Consider the following 20,755-nt stretch of genomic DNA (forward strand, 5'->3'; position numbering starts at 1 on the left):
AGCGGGTCTGAAAGTCGGCTGTGCTCTCGGTTCAACGTTCTTCACTGAGAGATGACCTCTGAAGGCCGATCGGGCCCCATGGGTTGCTCCAGCTCATGGCCTGCCCGGCGGTAAGCAAGTCTACCCCCTCCACTCGTACTGAGGATGAGAACTGGATTAAAGGCAAGCATAGAGGTGGGGGTGCAGGTAGGGGTGGTGCTCAGGCCTCCCATGAGCCCACCGTCCAGGCAGGTGGTTAGACAAGCCAACGTCCTGGGATAAGGACAGATCAGATCAGCAGCCCAAGAAGGCAGGAGGCCAGGCAGCTGTGGGTGCATGTCAAGGGCCACCCCTGCTCACTCTCGCACTCAGGCACCGTTCTAGGTACTGGTGATCCAGCAGTGAACTAAACAGAATAAAATCCCTGCCCTCGTGGAGCTTAGTTTCTAATAGAGGGTGGGGCAGAGAGACAGACAAATGAGATAAATAAATAAGATAATATGTGAAATGACAAGCGGTACGATGAAAAGAAGAGGGATAGAGTATCAGGGTTTTTATTTTGTTTTGTTTCTTGTCTTGTTGCTCCTTCTTGTCTATTGGGTTGTTTTTTTTTTTTTTTAAAGAAATTTAAGTGAGGTGGTATTTGAGTAAAATCTAAAGGAGGTGAACGAGATCTCTGGTGCAAGTAGTTTCTAGGGAGAGGAAACAGTAAGTGCAAAGGCCCTGGGGTAGAAAGGCCTTGGGGAATTGAGCCTGACCCTCCCTGTTCCTGTGAAGCTATTAGTAATCAGGCCCTAGTTTCTGTGGTCACTCCTCAAACTTTATGCCTGGGGTCTTTCCGGTTGTGCGGAATTGACCCAGGCAGAACCTTCCAGGCTGGGTGAGGCCCTGGAAGAGATTTCTATGGAAAGGCTCCAGGGAAGGTCTCTGCAGTTCTACTGCGTAAGTCAGGGGGTTGCCACGCTTGTAACAAATGCACATTCCTGGGCCATGCTCCACATCCGCCTACTCAGGATCTGTGATCGGGTCTGTGCCAGGGAATCCGCATTGCTAAAAGCCTCTAGGCACGTTTGAGCATCTTCGCTATACCCATTTCCATGATTTCTCTCTTAGCTCTTGTTCTGATTGACTGGGGTAGAGTCTCCCATATTTCATCTTTCCTAAACGCTTTGAGTTTTTCTTGAGGCACCTCGCCAGCCATTTCCTGCTGGGCTGTTCTGCTCCGCTGCATAAGGGGCTGGTCTGAAACAGGTGTCATGGGGGTGGCGGGAGTTCTTGGGATTTGCATGTTTCCTCCCTCCAGCCGGGTGCCCATGGTGGGGGCTTCAGGGACAGTGGTGACTGATGCAGGTCAACTCTGGGACCCAAGGGATGTCTGTAGAGATGAAGAACAAATGAATGAATAAACGTCAGTGTTGACAAGAAAGGGCAAGAACATTGTTAGTGGGGTTGGCGGTTTGGAAATATCCTTTTCCCAGCACATGGGAAAAAAGCCTCATTCTTTCAAAATCGTTCCTTCCACTCCATCCCTCTCCCATCCCCCTCCCATCCCCCTCCCACCTGGGTGGTGGTCCCCCCCAGCTTACTCTATTTTCTCGTCTGCAGCAGAGAGGACTAGAGATTCGGGTGGGACAGGAGCTACCAACCCCTGAGCTTCTCCGGGTTCAGCACCTTCACCCTCCCACCCCGTCTTCACGCCTCCAGCCAGAGCAAAGGATAGTAGGCAGGAAGGATTCTCGCGTCGGCTCCTTCCTCCCTGGAAAACCGTGGCCTATCTTCTGTGACCTCGGAGCCTCCGTGTCCCCATCTGTGAACCGGGCCTGGGGAACCCCTGGTAGCGGGCCAGGGATGCCCCAGGGCGCAGCCGCAGGCTGGGCTCCTCTAGGGCTCGCCCCGCACGCCGCCGGGGTCCCCACGCCTCCCGCCCCCGCCCGCCGCGCAGGCCACGCCCCTCACGGCGGCCCGGCGGCGTTGCCATGGCGACGCACGTACACAGGCCGGGCGGGCGCGCGGGGTGCTGGCCGCCGGCTGGAGACTCCGCGGGAGCGCGGCCAGGCCGCCTCGCCCCGGGGAGCGGGCCGGGCGCCTCCCGAGCCCGCGGGGCTCTCGGAGGGCGACTGGGCGTGGGCTTCTCCCTCCGGCCAGGTGAGTGCGGCACCGGGAGGAGGCAGCGGGCGGAGACCTGGGGCCCCGACCGGGTCGGCCCTGCGAGGTCAAGAGCTTGGAGAGGAGGCTCGGGACCCGGCCCCACCCACCCCGAGCTCGAACTCCTCTCCGGTCCACACTTGGGTCCCCGGGAGCACCCCAGAGCAGGTGTCCCGACAGCAGTCCGTCCTCCCTAAAATGCAGGGCCCCCCACCCACTCTGCCTCCGGAAGTAGCCTGCGCGGGAGCTTCCAGAACCTTCCTTGGCACCACATGTGCCGCTTTAAGCTATCCGAAGGGGTACGGCCGGGATTAGCGGGGTGCCAGGGCAGGTGACTGAGGTTCTTTTGCTCTTTCCTATGCCTGGTGTTTCAGGGCACTAAGAACGAATTTACAGAGTTTAACACGTTTCAGATTACTTTCTACCGTGTTTTCAGGCAGGCGAGTGACTGCACAGGGCAAGATGAAGGTGGAGAAATATCGTCCAACCCAAAAGCTACAGATAGAATTTAGGTTTTCCAAGAAGGATGTCTAAGGCAGACGCTGAATAGGGAGATTCGTAGCCAGCTGGCTGCACAGATTTGCTTTGATGTGCCGTTTGTATTTCCCTTCATTCGGCTAGTGTTTATTGAGCACCTACTGTGTGTCAGACACTGCTCCAGGTGCTGGAGATGGGGTAACCAGCAAAACTGCCAGGAACTGCAAAGGGTCTGAGGTTTTACCTTGTGTGTGAGCTAGTAAGTTAGCCTGGCCAGCTTATAGATGCTGGCAGAAGACACAGGACAAAATTTGTCAATGCCTTTGCTCCAAAGATGGGTACCAACACGAGATACCCATGAAGAATTGTCCCTTAACAAAAACAACACAGTTCTGGCTCTCCTGGAGCACACATCTCAGCGAAAGGGAAACAAACAACAAACACAACTAAAGAAAGGAACAGGAAAATGTCAGAGAGTGATGAGTACAAGGAAGGAAACGAGGCTACGTGGCAGGTGGCCACAAGGAGGGACATCTGAGCAGAGAGAAGGCACCAGCCCTGGGAACCTCTGGGGTGAGAGCTAAAACTCAGACATGCACCTGGCCCAAGTTCTGGGGTTCAGTTTAGTGGCATTTCCCGTGGTTTTCCTGCAGAAGAGACGTTTCTCCCAGGTTTGCGTTAGGTTTGAACGTGTGGCTTGACAACGTGGTCCTCTGCAGCTGAAGTAAATAACTGAAGTCATTTGATGACAACAGAGCATGGTTCTTTTGGAAGGGGAGATGCCTATCCCCTTCTGTTAGTGACAGTGAACTTAACAAAATGTATCTCTCACTCTATGAGATCATCAATACTTATGAGGCATCTGTAGCTCTCGGAGTTTACAAATAGAAAATAAACTATCTGGCTTATTTTTATTTCTCTTACTCCCCCCAACACCCGTGGGGTCTTTTCTTCCTTTCAGGGGGTGGAATCCTGGTTGTCAAGGACTCTCTGTTACTGCACATCCCAAGGGTCAACGGACAGTGCAGCTCCCCCCAGCCCGCTCTGCCCCACCCAGCATTAGCGGAGTCGTGCCGAAGGCTGAGCTGCAGGCGGATGGTCCAGCAGTTACATGCAGAGGCTCAGAGTTGCCTCCCTGACACTTGCCGCTGAGTGACCCTAATCTCTCCGAGTCTCAGAGGGACTGTAGAGTGGGACAGTACCAATATACCTACCCCGCAGGGTTGTGCTGAGGTTGAAATGAAGCAGTTGTGTGTACAAGGATAGCACAGTGCCTGGCACTTAGTAGGGATTCAATAGTTGATGATGGAGACGTCGATGAAGAGTAGAACCAGACCCAAGACTCTGTACGATCACAACGAGAGGGTCTTTGTTTTTCTCCGCAGTCCGACAGCTTCACGTGTCAGGGACCGTTCAGTTGAAAAGAGAGGGACTTCCGTTCCTTGGCCTGGCCGTGGCGATGGGGGATGTCACACTGTGTGACTGGACGTATCTCAAATCAGAATCCAAGCACCACATGAATTATTAGCGTTTTGGATCCTACTGAAGTCACTGACATTTTTCCATGTGAGGAAACCAGTGTAGAACTTACTTTGAAATGCATCAGACTATAAAATGGTTAGGTGAATGGATAGATGGATGGAGGTGTGGGTAGAGCAAAAATAGCAAAATGTTACTTGTAGGATCTAGGTGGTGGACAGGAAGGAGTTCTTTCAGCGGTCCTGCATCTTGGACATCTTCCTAATAAAACATTGGGGGAGGGGCGCCTGGGTGGCGCAGTCGGTTAAGCGTCCGACTTCAGCCAGGTCATGACCTCGCGGTCCGGGAGTTCGAGCCCCGCGTCGGGCTCTGGGCTGATGGCTCAGAGCCTGGAGCCTGTTTCCGATTCTGTGTCTCCCTCTCTCTCTGCCCCTCCCCCGTTCATGCTCTGTCTCTCTCTGTCCCAAAAATAAATAAACGTTGAAAAAAAAAATTAAAAAAAAAAAAATAAAACATTGGGGGAAAATAGGTCCAAGCTAGAGTCTTAATACTTTGCCTTTCAAAGTCACCCCTCTTCCCTTAAGTGTATCAAGGAACGGAGTGACTCACGATGATTCAAAGAAAGTATCACTTAAAGTCCATTCCCTCACCGACTGACTCATCAGTTTCAGGAATTCTGTAGAAGCTTAGAATTCTTTAGATCCAAGATTTGGAACAATAATAATAATAGGACAGATGTCCACTCTGAATGTTTCATACGTATGTTTGCATTTCATCCTCATGGAACCCTTCGGGGTACAGAGTATTATTGATCCCGTTTTACAGATGAAGAAACTGAGGCATGGAGAGAGAAGTAACTCACCCAAAGTCACAGAGCTAGTAGGGGGCTGGTCAGGAACACGATTACTTACTGTGTCAGATAACTCCCCTTGTGCTTAATGGGAGGCGCACAGCGATTATCAGTGGAATTGGTTTGTGCTCCGAGTCATGTAAAAAAAAAAAAAAGTCTCCTGTCCGATTGTCAGAACCAAGCTCATCTTTGCTAAATGTCACTGTTTAAAAGGGGAGTCTCAGAAATCTGCAGAATCAAAAGTGTGATCATTGGGGAAGTCTGTCTACCTTCCCCTCCCCCTGCTGATTTCTCCTTGGAACAATACAGTGCGTTTCGTCCCGTTCTCAATGTGGTGGTGTTGAGTAACCAGAAGACTGCGTTTTCCTAACGGAGTTTTTTCTGAAAACCTTATACAGGGAAAGCAGAGAGTATGAAAGCCTACCTAAAGAGCGCAGAAGGCTTTTTTGTCCTGAATAAAAGCACTACTGTTGGAAGGCATGAAGACTCAGACCTTGTTATAGAGGTAAGAGCTGTTCCCGCCGCTCCCAGCGCCTCCCCCCACCCCCCTCCACGCAGCCTTACTGTTCTTGTGGATTCCAGGTTCTTCTAAAGCGCACCCTCTGGCTTACATCTGTGCTTCACGTGCTACCAGTAACCCAACTGCCAAATATATTGGGTCTTCCCAGCATATGTAGCAGGGAAGGGTATGAGGCAAAGTGTGATGTGCCGTCTGTCCTCTGCTGGCCACGTGTACAGATGTCCCACCCATTGTCCCCTCCCCAGCACCCATTTAGAAGGGGGGCATGGAGCCCTGCTCTGGGTGTTTGACCCCTGCTCTGGGCCTGACAGCGAGGGCCATCTGAAGTACCTGGCTTGGGCAACGGCCTCTCGCCCTTTCTAGAGCTTTCGGAGACTGTTGTGATGTGTATAACATTTTGAAAATGTTATATAAATGGATTATACCCCAGGTGACCTTTTGAGGTCATTTGTGGGTTTTTTTTCCCCCTCACTCAGCATAATGTCCTTGAGATCACCTGTTATTTTTTATTGTTGAGTAATATCCCGTGGTATAGATGTTGAGTAATATTCCATTTGTTTAATCATTCACGTATTGAAGGGCATTCTGGTTGTTTCTAATTTGGGGGCTGTTACGGATAAATCTGCTTATGAACATTTGTGCACAGGTTTTTGTGTGAACGCAAGTTTTTATTCCTCTGGGATAAATGCTCGGGAGGGTGCTTGCTGGATCATATGGTGAGTGTATGGTTTCCAAAGAAAGTGCCAGACTGTTGTCCAGAGCAGCTGGACCATTTTGCATTCCCACCAGCGGTGTATGAGACACGGTTTCCCTGCATTCTCACCAGCAACTCGTGTTATCACTGTCTTTTCTTTTACCTGACTTTCCAAAAATAAATTTCAGGTTTTTTGAAGTCTCATGCTTTTCGAATCACGTCTAAGAACATGTCACCGGGTCCTTGATTCCCGAGGATTTCTCATACATTTTCTTCTGAAAGCTTTATAGATATTTTGTGTTTAAACCTATGCGCCATTTTGAGTTTGTTTTTGTATATGATGCGAGATTTCAGTCCGGGTTCTTTTGATTGCATGTGGATATGACGTGGCTCCAGCACCATTTGTTGGAAAGACCATCCTTTCTCTGTTGGACTCCTTTTGAAACCACTTGACTAAGTGTCAAAAACCACTTAGCCATACTTGTGGGGGAGCTGTTTCTGAGTTTCCTGTTATGTTTTGTGGATCTAGGTGTCTGTCCCTCTACCAATACGACATGGTTTTCGTTACTGTAGTTTTGCGAGTCTTGAATCGGGTAGAGCGGTTCCTCCCACTTTATTTTTCTTTTTTAAAAAAATGTCTCTTTACCTATTTTAATTCTTTTGCCTTTCCACACAAATTTTAGTAAAAGCTTGTCTATATATACAAAATATCTTGCTGGAATTTTCTTTATTTTTTTAAAAATTTTTTGGGGCGCCTGGGTGGCTCCGTTGGTTAAGTGTCCGACTTCAGCTCAGGTCACGATCTCGTGGTCCGTGAGTTCGAGCCCCGCGTCAGGCTCTGGGCTGATGGCTCAGAGCCTGGAGCCTGTTTCCGATTCTGTGTCTCCCTCTCTCTCTGCCCCTGCCCCGTTCATGCTCTGTCTCTCTCTGTCTCAAAAATAAATAAAAACGTTAAAAAAATTTTTTTTTTAATTTTTTAAGTTTATTTATCTATTTTGAGAGAGACAGAGACAGCATGAGAGGGGGAGGGGCAGAGAGAGAGAGGGAGAGAGAGAGAGAATCCCAACCACGCTCCGTGCTGCCAGCACAGAGCCCAATTCAGGGCTCAGACCCACAAAACTGTGGGATCATAACTTGCGCCAAAATCGAGAGTCAGACGCTTAACCAACTGAGCCACCCAGGTGTCCCTCTTGCTGGAATTTTAATAGGAATTGTATATAAGCCTATAATCAGTATGAGAATTGGTATCTTTACTATATTGTCTTCCAATCCATGAACATGGTATGTCTCTCCTTTTTTTCAGGGGGTCTTTGATTTCTTCCACAAATATTCTGTCATTTTTAGCATACCAGCGCTGTGCATGTTTTGCTAGATATACACTTAAATATCTTTTTTAAAATGATTATAAGTGATGTCATATTGTTGGGGCACCTGGGTGGGTCAGTTAGTTAAGCATCTGACTTCAGCTCAGTTCATGATCTCACCGTTCATGAGTTCAAGCTCTACATTGGGCTCCCTGCTAACAGCATGGAGACTGCTTGGGATTCTCTCTCTCTCCTTCTCTCTCTGCCCCTCCCCCACTCTGTCTCTCTCTCAAAATAAATAAACTTGAAAATGGTATTATAGTGTTAATTTGGTGTCCCCGTGTTCATTGACAATATAGAGAAACAATTGATTTTTGTATACTTAAATGATATCTTGCAACTGTAACTGAGCTTTCTAGAAAGTTTTTATAGATTTGTTGGGATTTTATATATAAACAGTCATGCCACCTACAAATAAAAACAGTTTTATTTCTCCTTTCAGGAAAGGAGATCTGAATACCCTTAATTTCATTTTTTTTTTTTTTTTTGCTTTATTGCACTGGCTAGCATTCTGTTGCATAAAAGTGATAAGAGCAATGTAAATCTTTATACTTGCCTTTTCCTAGTTTCTGAGAGTGTTTATCATAAACTCTCAGACTTAAAAATAAGTCAGTGGACCTCCCCTTGAGGTTCTCATCCATGGTGTGGTCTCCCTACAAGGACACAGAAAACCCATTCAGTGCACAGTCAGGGTAAAGAAGAAGAATTGCAGATTCTTCTTTATCATAACAAGGGACAGGTCTTGGGTAGTTTTATTTCTTGTCTGGCCAAGGTAGAAATAGAGACCTGTGTTTTGAACCTGAGTATGATATTAGAAAACTATAGTAATGTTTAAAAGCTCAGGCTTTGGGGGTGCCTGGGTGGCTCAGTCGGTTGAGCATCTGACTTCAGGTCATGATCTCCCGGTCTGTGAGTTGGAGCCCCATGTTGGGCTCTGTGCTGACAGCTCAGAGCCTGGAGCCTGCTTTGGACTCTGTCTCCCTCTCTCTCAGCCCATTCCCCACTCATTCTCTCTCTCTCTCTCTCTCTCTCTCTGTCTCTGTCTCTGTCTCTCTCTCTCTCTCTTAAAAATAAATAAACACTTAAAAAAAATTAAAAGCACAGGCTTTGGAGATAGACAGACAGGCCTGGGTTTGAATCTCACTAAGTCACTTGCTGGTTGTGTGACTTGAAGCAAATGACTTGATCTCTCTGAGCTCATTTTCGCTGCCTATAAGCCACTTACCTGACAGGATCGTTGTGAGAATTAAGTGAGAAATGCACAGAAAGTGCCTGGCACGTGCTTCTAACTAAATGACACCACGGTCATTATTATGGGCTCATAAAATGGAGACTGAGAAGAATCCTCAAAAGTGCACAGACAGGGGCGAGACGAGGAACCGTATGGAAAAAGGAACTAATGAGGACAATTTTTACACAGACAGGAATTGAGTTGCATTCACCATATAAAAATAATTGACTGCCTCCCGCTCCTCAGACTTAGTTTAAGAAGTAAGTCACCACCGCCAGCCACAGTCGCACTGATTTATGAAGCAATCAGCTGTGTTTCCAGAGGCACAAGCTTATATTGGCTCCCCAGAGAACAGATGACACACGAGTTGCCAAATATTTTGTGAGCAGACTTTTGATGGGTGCTTCTATCTGCTCTTAGACAAATCCTCTTCCCAAAGCTTAAATGGATTTGGGAGAGGAGATTTGCTTTGAAAAGGGTTGTAGGGACACGGGTCCATTTTGAAGACCTGGAACCCGCAGATGTGACAGCATTTTCTAGTTTTATAAAACAAGACAAAGTGAAAATCGCTTCTCTGCTGACTTCCTTGGGTCTTTCTGATTAGAAGAATCACCCTTGGGGACACCCGGGTGGCTCAGTCAGTTAAGCATCCGACTTCAGCTCAGGTCGTGATCTCGCAGTCCGTGGGTTCAAGTCCCGCATCGGGCTCTGTGCTGACAGCTCGGAGCCTGGAGCCTGGAGCCTGGAGCCTGCTTCCGATTCTGTGTCTCCCTCTCTCTCTGCCCCTCCCCCACATGCACTCTGTCTCTCTCAAAGATAAATAAGCATTTTTAAAAAATCAAAAAAAAAAAAAAAAAGAATCGCCCTTGGTTAGCTATGGTCCACGCTGAGGAATAATTCAACAGTCGATTTATAGTTCATGTTATTTGTGCTACTATAGGTCATTCCCCTAAACAAAGTTCAGAAATCCATATTAATAAAAAGCCTTCTTCAAAATTAGGCAGAGGGCACAGCCAGCAAGTAAAAATGATTGTTTTACTTACCTGAGTAAGTCCTAAAGAATAGGCAGTCATACTTCTCGAGATTTAGACTCAACTGGCCAGGCTGACAAATTGTTCTGGTCATCGATGTTCTTCTATGTTGCCACCATTCACTTTTTCTGATAACAGAAGGCAGTTACGTGCTTATTGTTTTTAAAAAAACTGGGAGAAAGCAAAGTGTAAGGGAGAAAATAAAAATCACGTGTAATCCTCTGGCTCAGGGAAAAATCAATATTGATATTTGCAGGGTTTCGCCCTGCAGACCTTTTTCTGTATCCTGTAAGGAGTTTGGTTCCCCGACGGCAATAGGAAGCCTGTGTTGGCGGGGCCAGGTTTTACCACTGTTATCACTCATTCCTTCCACAAATATTTACCTGGAGCCTCAGCACTGAGGCAAACCTGGGGATAAGGCAATGGCAGAATCAGGCATGGTCCGTGCAATCAGAAAGCTCCCAGGAGAGAGACGCAGAATCAGGCATGGTCCGTGCAATCAGAAAGCTCCCAGGAGAGAGACACAGAAGTCAGGGGATCCCACAGAGACATATGTTGTTTTATTCACACTGGGGCTCTAAAGAAAAGGAACATGGAGGATAAGGACAACTTAATGGACAAGGGGGAAACGGAAGGACATGTGCAAAGGCCCTGGGGTAGAGGAGCATATTATGAGCCCAAGGGACTGAGAGAAAACCAGTGTGTCCAGAAGGAAGAGTGGGAAGGAAGAGAGCTTAAGAAATGAGTAGGCCTCCTTCAGGGCACCCTGTCTGAAGAGTATGGGAAGAAACTGGGGTATTCTGAGCAAGGGAGGCGACCTCCATTTTGGAAATTTTGAAATGACCAGCCTGGCTGCCACACACAGACTAGCAACGAGGGGCTCCGTTCAGAATCTCCCCTCTCGCATTTCACACCGTTCAAAAGCCTCAGCCTTGCTCATTTCAGACATAAACCTCGCGAATTTTAGTTTGTGTGATTGGCTGTGGCCTGTGAACTGTGATTTTTGGAGTTTAGAGCTGTTACTCAGACTCCGCTGAGAAAGGGGCTCAGTTCTTCCAGAGTGAAGAAATCCTGCCAGCCCGTAGTTGTCGAATTTTCCGCACGTGTCCGAGTGCTTGTTAAACGTGAACCCTTAGACATGCTGCCCCGCTGGGAATCTTCACATGAGACGCGCTCCCCAGACTCAGGTCGGGAGTGGGGTCCCGTGGAGATGGCTCCAGGATCATGCTTTCAGCGCCCTCCCTCTCTCTCCTCCGCCACCCGTGGCTCCCCGCTCGTGATGCTGTGGGAGCCCCTGTGTCGACGGAGGAGCGTGCGTGCTGTTCCAGTGAACTCTGTTTAGAGGCGAGGAGAAGGAAGAGCTCCAGCCCCTCCCCGAGAACTCACCCGGCCACACCGGGGAGGTTTCTGAATCCCCTCCAACACCGAGCTATGGAACAGCCCAAGGCAGCGCAGCGCTGTGTCTGGGGGGGGGGGGGGTGAAGGGGGGGGGGGGGGGGGAGTGCTTGCTCCGCCCTGGCCTGTCCACCCTGGGTGCACAGCGCCCTACCAGCTGGCTCCTTCCCGATTGGAACAGTCTCGCGTGTTGCACCCCCTTCTCGCGGGGGATCTCAGGATCACGGAACAAGACGGATCTAACATACACCCCAGCACCCAGACAGCTGGTTGACGCTTGTCCCTTTGGCTCCTGCCAGTTCTGGGCTGCCTCTTGGAAAAGAACCATCGTCATGAGTTCGAGCCCCACATCGGGCTGTCTGCTGTCAGCACAGAGCCTGCTTCCGATCCTCTGTACCCCCTTCTCTGCCCCTCCCCTGCTTATGCGCGCTCTCTCTCTCTCTCTCTCAAAAACAAAATAAACATAAAAAAAACAATCATCAGAGCCTACATCGTATTCTTGTTTATTATTATTAAACAAGGCTGCGGTGATCGTCCCCTCGTTTACGTCATTTCTCAGACGTGTGGGTATATCTGCTGTGTCAAAGGCCACGAACATCTGTGCCTCTGATGGGCGTCTCCAAATAGGCCACCAGGGGTCCACCGACGCGGTGTCCTGCCAGGATGGACGCCTGTTTCCCAACCCTCCCCGGTGCGTGTTGTCTACCGATTGGATCTCCACTGACCTAACAGATGACACATCGCGCCTGTGTCATTCTAATTTGTGCTTCTCTTATGAGCGAACCCCTACGTGTTGAGAGACGGGGTGACAGGTGGACCTGGTCCGGAGAAGCATTCTCACCCCTGCTCAGAAATCCCCTGAAGATCACAGCCCGGACACAGAGCAGGTCTCCTCTGTCCTCGGGAAACTCTTCCCTCCCCTGTTGGAGAGCTGGCAGCCGGAACGCGGGGCCGGTCTCATCGATCACTTCCCACCACAGCCATTTATGAACCTACCTTCCCTCCGGCAGGTGGAGGGCTTCCAGGGGGGATAAAGCTCATAGAAAAGGGCTGATCGCATTTTGCTCGCTTTTTAAAAAAATTTTATTTATTTTTTTTATCGCGGCAAAGCGCACATAACACAGAAGTTTCCATCTTGCCATTTCTTCAGAGTACAACTCAGCGGCATTAAATGCATTTACCTGGTGCAGCCATCACCCCCGTCCGCCTCCAGAGCTCCCCGTCTTGCAAAACCCTGTCCCCCTCCGCCAGCCCTGGCCACCACCCTTCTGGTTTCTGTCTGTGTGAATCTGACCGCGGTAGGTGCTCATGCAAGTGGACTCAGACAGCATCTGCCCTCTTGTGGTTCATCCGTGGTGTATATTCCATGGCATGTTTTCAGCACATTTTGCTTATCGGCTCCTCTGTCAGTGGATGCCCGGGTTGTTTGCACCTCTGGGCTGTTGTAAATAACGTCATGAACATGGGCGTACAGATATCTCTTCAAGCCCTTGCTCTCCATTCTTTTGGATGTATACCCAAAGGGGGGCTTGATGGGTCGCACGATAATTCTATTCTTAATTTTTTGAGGAACCACCATATTGTTTTTCACATCAGCTGCACCTTTTTAAATTCCCACCGACGGGGCACAAGGTTCCACTCTCTCCACATCCTCGTCAACATTTGTTTTATCCTGGTTCTGTTTTGTTTTGTTTTTAGTTTATTGGTTTATTTTGAGAGAGGGGTGGGGGGAGGGGGAGAGAGAGAATCTCAAGCAGGCTCCGAGCTGTCAGTGCGGAGCCTGGCGCGGGGCTCGATCCCATGAACCGTGAGATCATGACCTGAGCCAAAAACGAGAGTCGGATGCTTCACCGACGGAGCCACCCAGGCGCCCCTTATCCTGTTTTTCTGATAGTAGCCATTCCAATGGACGTGAGGCAGAAGATCACAATCTTTTCGATAACACAGATGATACAAACAGCTACAGCATGCGTTCGTAGACTACTTTACCTCCCGTGACTTTATACCTATTGTACATCCTGAGTACGTATGCAGAAAATTATATTCTCCAAAAAAAAAAAAAAAAAAAAAAACCCTGTGGTGTAGGAACTGCTATTATCACTGTTATCCTCATTTAAAGATGTGCAAATGGGACGCAGAAAGGTCAAGTGAAAAATCACACAGCTGGTCACAGGGGAGGTGGGGGCCAAGTTTCAGATTCCGGGTTGTCTGACTCAGCAGTTCCAGAGAGAAGAAGTTTCATTCCTTGAGTGTAAATTTAGCTTTGGGAATGTCTGAAATTCCTTCCGAGTTCCCTGGAATATCAAAGTAGCTCACTAAGCTAGGGAGGTTCCATCGGGTGAACTCCAGAGTGAGGACTGTCCGTGAAACGCGACGTGCATATTCTTGTGATTGTCCTTCACGCGACTAGCTGGGGTGGCGCCCTCCAGTGGGGGGGTTCGTGTGGGGATGGAATGTTGACGCGGCACCCACCGATCAGGAGCGTGGGGGTTGTGAATTGAAGCCCCCCACAAGAATCCTCTTGGGGGGTCAGGGAGCTCCTCAGAGAAGGCCAGACTTGAGTTGCCTCTTTAAAGAGAAGCCTGGGGAGGCCTGGGTGGTTCAGTCTGTTAAGTGTCTGACTCTTGATCTCAGCTCAGGTCTTTTTTTTTTTTTTAAGTTTTTTAATTTATTTTGAGAGAGAGAGAGAAAGGAGGAGGGGCAGAGAGAGAGAGAGAAAGAATCCCAAGCAGGCTCTGCACTGTCAGCACAGAGCCCGACACGGGGCTCAAACTCACGAATTGTGAGCTCAGGACCTGAGCTGAAACCAAGAGTTGGACGCTTAACCGACTGAGCCAGCCAGGCACCCCTCACCTCAAGGTCTTGATCTCACGGTCATGGGATCAAGCCATGTGTCAGGCTCTGCCCTGAGTGGGGAGCCTTCTTGAGATTCTCTCTCTCTTTCTTTCTCTCTCTCCCCCGCTTGCACTGGAAGGAAGGAAGGAAGGAAGGAAGGAAGGAAGGAAGGAAGGAAGGAAGGAAGGAAGGAGGGAGGGAGGGAGGGAGGAAAAGAAGGAAAGACAAGGAAGTCTGGGGATTTTCCAGACAGAGCAAGTAGGAAAGGACACCCCAGGTGTTGAAAAAGCATGTGCAAAGGTCCGGAGATGTTTGGGGAACAGTTTGGCTTGGGTGACATTGCAAAATGGAAGCCAGGCTAAGCACGTGAAGAGGAACCTCCCCCTCCCCAAAAGGCTTCTAAGCTGGGGAGAGAAGAGCAGACAGAGTGGCCCCAGGACAGAGCAGTCAAGTGCGTGACCTTGCCCCACCGGGCTGCTGGTTCAGAGCCTGGCTCCGCTCTCATGGGCTGGAGGGTCTCAGACAAGTTATGCAGCTGTTCTCGGCTGCGGTCTTTGTATACGTGCCCTGGGGGTGGTTGCAGGGACCGCGTTTTGAGAGCCAATCACTGTCAAGGGCTTAGATCAGTGCCTGGTGTTGTTGGTACCGTAGTAAATGTGGGCCATTGTATTTGTGTTCTATTTACAACACAGAGGGATGATCTCCCGGTTTTGTACTTCGGAAGTTGGGGCGGACTCAGCCGGTTTCTCTGTCCCTGGGCCCCCAGGTCAAAATCAAGGTGCTCAGCGGACCTGGGCTCTTCCAGAGTCTCCAAGGAGAATCTGCTCCCAGATCTGTTCGGGTGCTTGGCACAAGTTAACCTGTGCTGTTATGGACTGAGGTCCCCTTTCCGGGCTGGCTGTCAAGGGAAGTGGTTCCCAGCCCAAGAGGCCGCCCGCATTCCGGGCTTGTGGGCCCCTTCACCTTCAAAGCCAGCAGCATTGGCTCAAGGCCTTTTCGTGCTTCAAATCTCTCAGATCCCTGGGGTGCCTGGGTGGCTCAGTTGGTTAAGCGCCCGACTTCGGCTCAGGTCATGATCTCGCAGTTCATGAGTTCGAACCCTGCGTTGGGCCTTGTGCTGACGGCTCGGAGCCTGGAGCCTGCTTTGGATTCTGCGTCTCCCTCTCTCTCTGCCCCTCCCCACTTCACTCACACTCTCTCAAAAATATTTAAAACAAAAGAAAACCAACAGATCTCTCTGATCCCTTGTTCTGACTCATCTGTCCAACTCCAGCCAGAGAAAGTTCTTTGCTTTTAAGGGTTCATGGGATTAGATTAGTCGCACCTGGACAGTCCAGGATGCTCTCCCTCTCTTAAGATCACAGACTAGTAACCTTTACATCTGCACGGTCCCTTGTGCCCTGTAGCAGAGCATCCTCGCAGGATCCAGATTTGGGGCGTAGATCTCTTTTGGGGACCATTCTGCCCACTGTAGTCAATCCTGCCTCTCACCTGCACTGTTGCCATGGGGAGGGTGTGGTGTCACGGGGCTTGTTGGAGAGCTTTTTGGAGGAACTAGTAGGGACGATGTCAGCAGCCGTGGAGAGGGGTGGTCCGTGGGCTGGGCGTGTGACGACGCCATTACCGTCATTACGGAGAGGGTTTAGGGGACAGGAGGAGGCAGGAGGCAGGAGGTGAGCGTGTCAGCATCCAGGGGCAGGTGGGCACCGGGAGGCCTGGGGATGAGCTAGGGGTTGAAAATACACGTCGGAGAATTAAGGCTCTGCAGCGGCCCCGCGGGAAGGAGAGGGAGCCAGCGCTAGAGTAGAATCTTCAGGAGCCGTGCGAGCTGGGGGCAGGTGAAGGGAGAGGCGCCAGCGTGGAGGCCTAGAAGCAGCCACGGCAGCGGCAGAGCCAGAGGCCTTGGCACGTCCGTGTGTGTTGACTCATTTCATCCTGACGATCGGCATCCCTACGAGGCAGGCGCTATAATTTCCCCCATTTTACGGATGAGGAATTTGGGGTCACACAGGGCGGGCCGGAGGCTGGAAACCACCCTCAGGCAGGCTGATTTTAGGAACCAGCCTCTTCCTGAGGCCTCACCCCTCCACGGGGCTTTCCCAGGAGGACCTGGGCGGGAGGGTCTCTGTGACAGAGGGAAGCAGAGACATTTCCCCTTCCCTTCTCCTCCCAGGCTCACGTCTCGCCAGAGCCTAGCTGTTTCCCCATATCCTCATTCTTCTGGAAACCCCAGTTTTCACTCTTTCTGCACTACGTCTCTTTCTCGAGGCAGTAAGGGGGATGTGCTGGGGGGGGGGGGGATGCACTGGCCAAGACCCAAAAGGTAAAAAAAATAGATCACACACACACACACACACACACACACACACACACACACACACACACGCAGACCCCACTTAACTGAAAAAATGTTATCCTACTACCTTGAAAGTTCCTCCCAACGGTACCTTTTGTCAGTCCTGTGTAGCACAGCATATCAAACCCACTTTTGCAAGGGAAGCAACCAGAGAGCAGCAAGAGACTCGCCCCAGAAGATACAAGAAGGAGACCCTCAGTGAGCCACGACCAGACCAGGCGGGGTGACAGCAAGACCACTCTGATCCCCTTGGCAGCTGCAGGAAGAGGACTTGAAGGCCATGCCGGAGAGCTGCTCACTGCTGGAACTCTGGGTCCTGGCAGGGAGCAGAGGGCCGTCCAGAGTGGGTGCTTCATGAAGGGACACCGACAGAGGCAGTCAGGCTTAAAGAAACCAGCCAGGATGGTGTGGCACCCAGAGCCACTGAGAGTGAGGAGCTGTCCCCACCCCCCAGACCCGAAGGGTGAGGGAGTTACATCTCCTGGAATCCCCAACGGCAGCTGTGGCTTTTGGTGGAGGGTTGGGACACCAGCCCATGGTGTCCCCACAGGGAGGGAGCAAGGGGAATAAATACCCCAACCTCTCTCTGCCCTGCTCAGATCTCTGATCCCCCACTGGCCAGACCCAACCAGAAACCAGAGACAAGGAGCCCATCAGCCCATGATGCAGCCCCGTGGCCGGCCTGCTGGGGCAGAGGGCCAGGGGGAGAGGGTGGGTGAGGATTGGAGGGCAAGTGGAGGATGTGACAGGGCACAGAAGGTGAGGACCTAGAAGGCTGTTAACAAGGTAGAATGAGAAGCCAAGCACCAGGGACCGGTGGCTGGGGAGCCTGAAGAGAGCAGCATGTGACCAGACTGGGCCGACTTGAGGACAGAGTGTGAGGGTGGCAGGGAGACAGGGACAGAGGTGGAGTTGGAGGAGGTGGTGGGCCAGGCCAGGGCAGGTGAAGGGGAATGCCCACGTGGAGTGGGTGAGGGAGCAGAGGTCACGAGGAATCAAAGAGGAAGGGGGGGAGGGTGAGGAAGATGGGGGTCAGGAGGTCGTGCTCTGAGACTGGGTTTCTGAGTTCCAGAAGATGAAGGTTGAGAACTGGCTCTGAAGGAAGGTTCCAGATACATCAGGAGCTTTGCGGCAGGCTAACGGCTTCTCAGGGAGGCTTCCTCAAAGCCCAGTGGTCACCAGAGCAGATGTTTATCATTAGTAGATTTGCCGAAGTCTCAGTATTTTATGGACTCACTGAATACTTTTAAAAGGTATTTAAAATGCAGGACACTTTTTTTTTTTTTTAATATTTTAGGAAAGATCATCTCTTTCCTCATTTGAATTGCCTTAATTTTTTAAATAGTTGTTAATGTTTATTTATTTATTTTGAGAGAGAGAAAGAGAGCACGTGTGCAAGCAGGGGAGGGGCAGAGAGAAAGAGGGAGAATCCCAAGCAGGCTCTGCACCATCAGCACAGAGCCCAACGTGGGGCTCCAGCCCGTGAACCACGAGATCATGACCTGAGCCAAAATCAAGAGTCAGGTGCTTAACCAACTGAGCCCCCCAGGCACCCCTGCAGGAGACTTTTTTTTTTTAAATGCATGGCCCATATTCAGTTCCACCCCACTCCTCTCTCACTATTAAATCATCGTCTACTCTCGGGGCACCTGGGTAGCTCAGTTGGTTAAGATCCAACTTCAGCTCAGATCATGGGTTCATGAGTTCAAGCCCCACGTCAGGCTCTGTGCTGACAGCTTAGAGCCTGCAGCCTGCTTGGGATTCTGTGTCTCCCTCTATCTTTGCCCCTCCCCTGCTGGTGCTCTGTCTCTCTGTGTCTCAAAAGTAAATAAATAAACGTTATATAATGTAATTAATTAATTAACCACTGTCTACTCTGAAAAGCATAGGGGACAAGTCAAGGGCACAGATCTCGGTCCCAGAAGTGCCACGTGCATCTTGATGTTGGGTGAGACACTTCGTCTTAGCCACGTTTAAAACTGCGGTGAAACATAACGTTTACCATCTGAACTGTTTGTTAAGCATACGGATTAGCAGCGTTAAGTGCGTTCATGCTGTTGTATAACCAACCGGAACTTTCTCATCTTGCGAAACTGAGGCTCTATGCCCATTAAACCGTCAAACAATTCCCAGTTTCCCCCTAGGCCCTGGCAGCCGCCGTCTTACTTTCTGTTTCTGTGAGCTTGGCAACTCCAGGTACTTCGTACTGGTAGGATCATACAGCCGTCGCCTACTTACGACTGGCTTATTTCACTCGGTGTAATGTCTTCAACGTCCGGCCACGTTGTAGCATGCGTCGGCGTGTCCTTCCTCTTTAAGGCCGAATAATATTCCATTTTATGTACGCGGCACATTTTGCTTATCCGCCCACTTCTCAGTGGACACTGGGTTGTTTCCACCTCCCCGCTGTTGGAGTAGAGTCGTGAACACGGGTGTACAAATCTCTCTTCAAGCCCTTGCTTTTCGTTCTTTTGGATGTTTACCCAAAAGTGGGCTTGATGGATCTTATGATGATATTAGTCTTAATTTCTTTAAAGTGGATTTATTTATTTTGAGAGAGAGAGAGAGGGCGAGCGTGAGCGTGGGGGAGGGGCAGAGAGAGAGGGAGAGAATCCCAAGCAGGCTCCATGCTGTCCGCACAGAGCCCGATGCAGGGCTCAGTCTCATGAACGGTGAGATCATGATCTGAGCCAAAGTCAAGAGTCAGATGCTTATCCAACTGAGTCGCCCAGTGGCTCACACCCAGTGTGAGTAGCGGGACAGCTCAGCAGGACGGAGCACATACATTCAGCCTATATTAGCAGCAGGGCTTCTGTCCAGTAATAGCTTTTAGCAAATCTCCAAGGAAGCGGAGGGTCTCATATTATAAGATAGTCCCAGGAAGCACTCTCTTGGCCTAACCTGTGGCAGAGGCTCCTCCCACTTTTATGGAGTCATTCAACACTTCCTGCTTCCTTTGATTTCTTAGTAATGGCCAGGCAGCTACTGAGGAACGGAGAGGAACGAGGCTCGGGAAAAGGAAAACAAAATGCAGCACATAGAATTTCTCTCCTCGATGGGTTATCCAGGGTTCATGGAGTGTAGGGATCAGTGGGTATGGGGATGACCATGACGTGAGTGGAATTTCCCAAAGAGCTAACGTGCTGTAGTGTTTTTTTAAAAAAATGCTTTCTTTTTTTTAGAACGGATTGAGGTTTATAGGAAATTGAGCAGATAGCGTACAAAGTTCCCGTATACCCGCCCCCAGCACACACAGAGCTTCCCCTATTATTAACATCTTGCTTTCACATGGGACATTTGTTACCACTGACAAACCAATATTGGTATGTTGTCACTAACTAAAGTCCATAGTTGACATTAGGCATTGCATATTCTGTGGGTTTCGGCCCATGTCTGATAAGTACCCACCACCGCAGCATCATACAGAATAGTTTCACCACCCTGAACCCCCTGTGTTCCACATGTTCATCCCGCCCCACATCCACTAGAGCCCCTGGAAACCACTGACCTCTTTACTGTCTCTATCTAGTAGAGACTTTACTTTTTTCAGAATTTCATGTGGTTGAAGTTATACACTCTGTGGCCTTTTCAGATCGGCTTCTTGCACCAAGTGATGTGCATTTGCATGGTTCCTCTGTGTCTTTTTCTGGCTCGGTAGCTCATTTCTTTTCATCACTGACTTTTATTTCATTGTGTGGATATACCACAGTTTGCTTATCCATTCGCCTTTTATTTTTTTTTTATTTTTTTTTTTTAAATTTTTTTTTCAACGTTTTTATTTTTTATTTTTGGGACAGAGAGAGACAGAGCATGAACGGGGGAGGGTCAGAGAGAGAGGGAGACACAGAATCGGAAACAGGCTCCAGGCTCTGAGCCATCAGCCCAGAGCCTGACGCGGGGCTCGAACTCATGGACCGCGAGATCGTGACCTGGCTGAAGTCGGACGCTTAACTGACTGCGCCACCCAGGCGCCCCACCATTCGCCTTTTAAAAGATATCTTGGTGGCTTCAGTTTTAGGGATAACGATCCTATAAACATGTGTCCAAAGTAAATGAGTCTTAAAATTCAACAATAAGGAAACAAACAACCCAATTTAAAACTGGGCGAAAGATATGAACAGACACCTTACCCAAGAAGATCTACAGATGGCAATAAGCTTATGAAAAGATGCTGACCATCGGTATCTTTTAAGGAATTGCAAATAAACACAGGCTATCTTTTCATTTATTTGGATCTTCTTTGATTCTTTCATCAATATTTTATAGTTTTCTTCATATATATCTTTACATATTCTGTTAGACTTCTACCTAAGTCTGTCTGTCTGGTCTTTCACTCTTTCTTAATCTATCTATCTTCCTTCCTTCCTTCCTTCCTTCCTTCCTTCCTTCCTTCCTTCCT

At 49.6% G+C, this 20,755-nt stretch overlaps 1 protein-coding gene across 1 annotated transcript in view; it reads left to right on the plus strand.

Moving 5' to 3' along the window:
* Nucleotides 1-1,991: 1,991 nt before the first annotated feature.
* The window catches only part of LOC121027834 (forkhead-associated domain-containing protein 1-like), a 23,303-nt gene continuing 4,539 nt past the window's right edge, over nucleotides 1,992-20,755 (plus strand). Inside the window, exons 1-2 of the mRNA XM_040471519.1 lie at nucleotides 1,992-2,124; nucleotides 5,329-5,435. Coding sequence (XP_040327453.1) covers nucleotides 5,343-5,435 — 93 coding nt within the window. The 5' untranslated portion in view covers nucleotides 1,992-2,124; nucleotides 5,329-5,342. The remainder of the gene's footprint in view (nucleotides 2,125-5,328; nucleotides 5,436-20,755) is intronic.

This window comes from Herpailurus yagouaroundi, unplaced genomic scaffold (genome assembly GCF_014898765.1).
Source record: "Herpailurus yagouaroundi ecotype Mexico unplaced genomic scaffold, PumYag 77, whole genome shotgun sequence".
Lineage (NCBI taxonomy): Eukaryota > Metazoa > Chordata > Mammalia > Carnivora > Felidae > Herpailurus > Herpailurus yagouaroundi.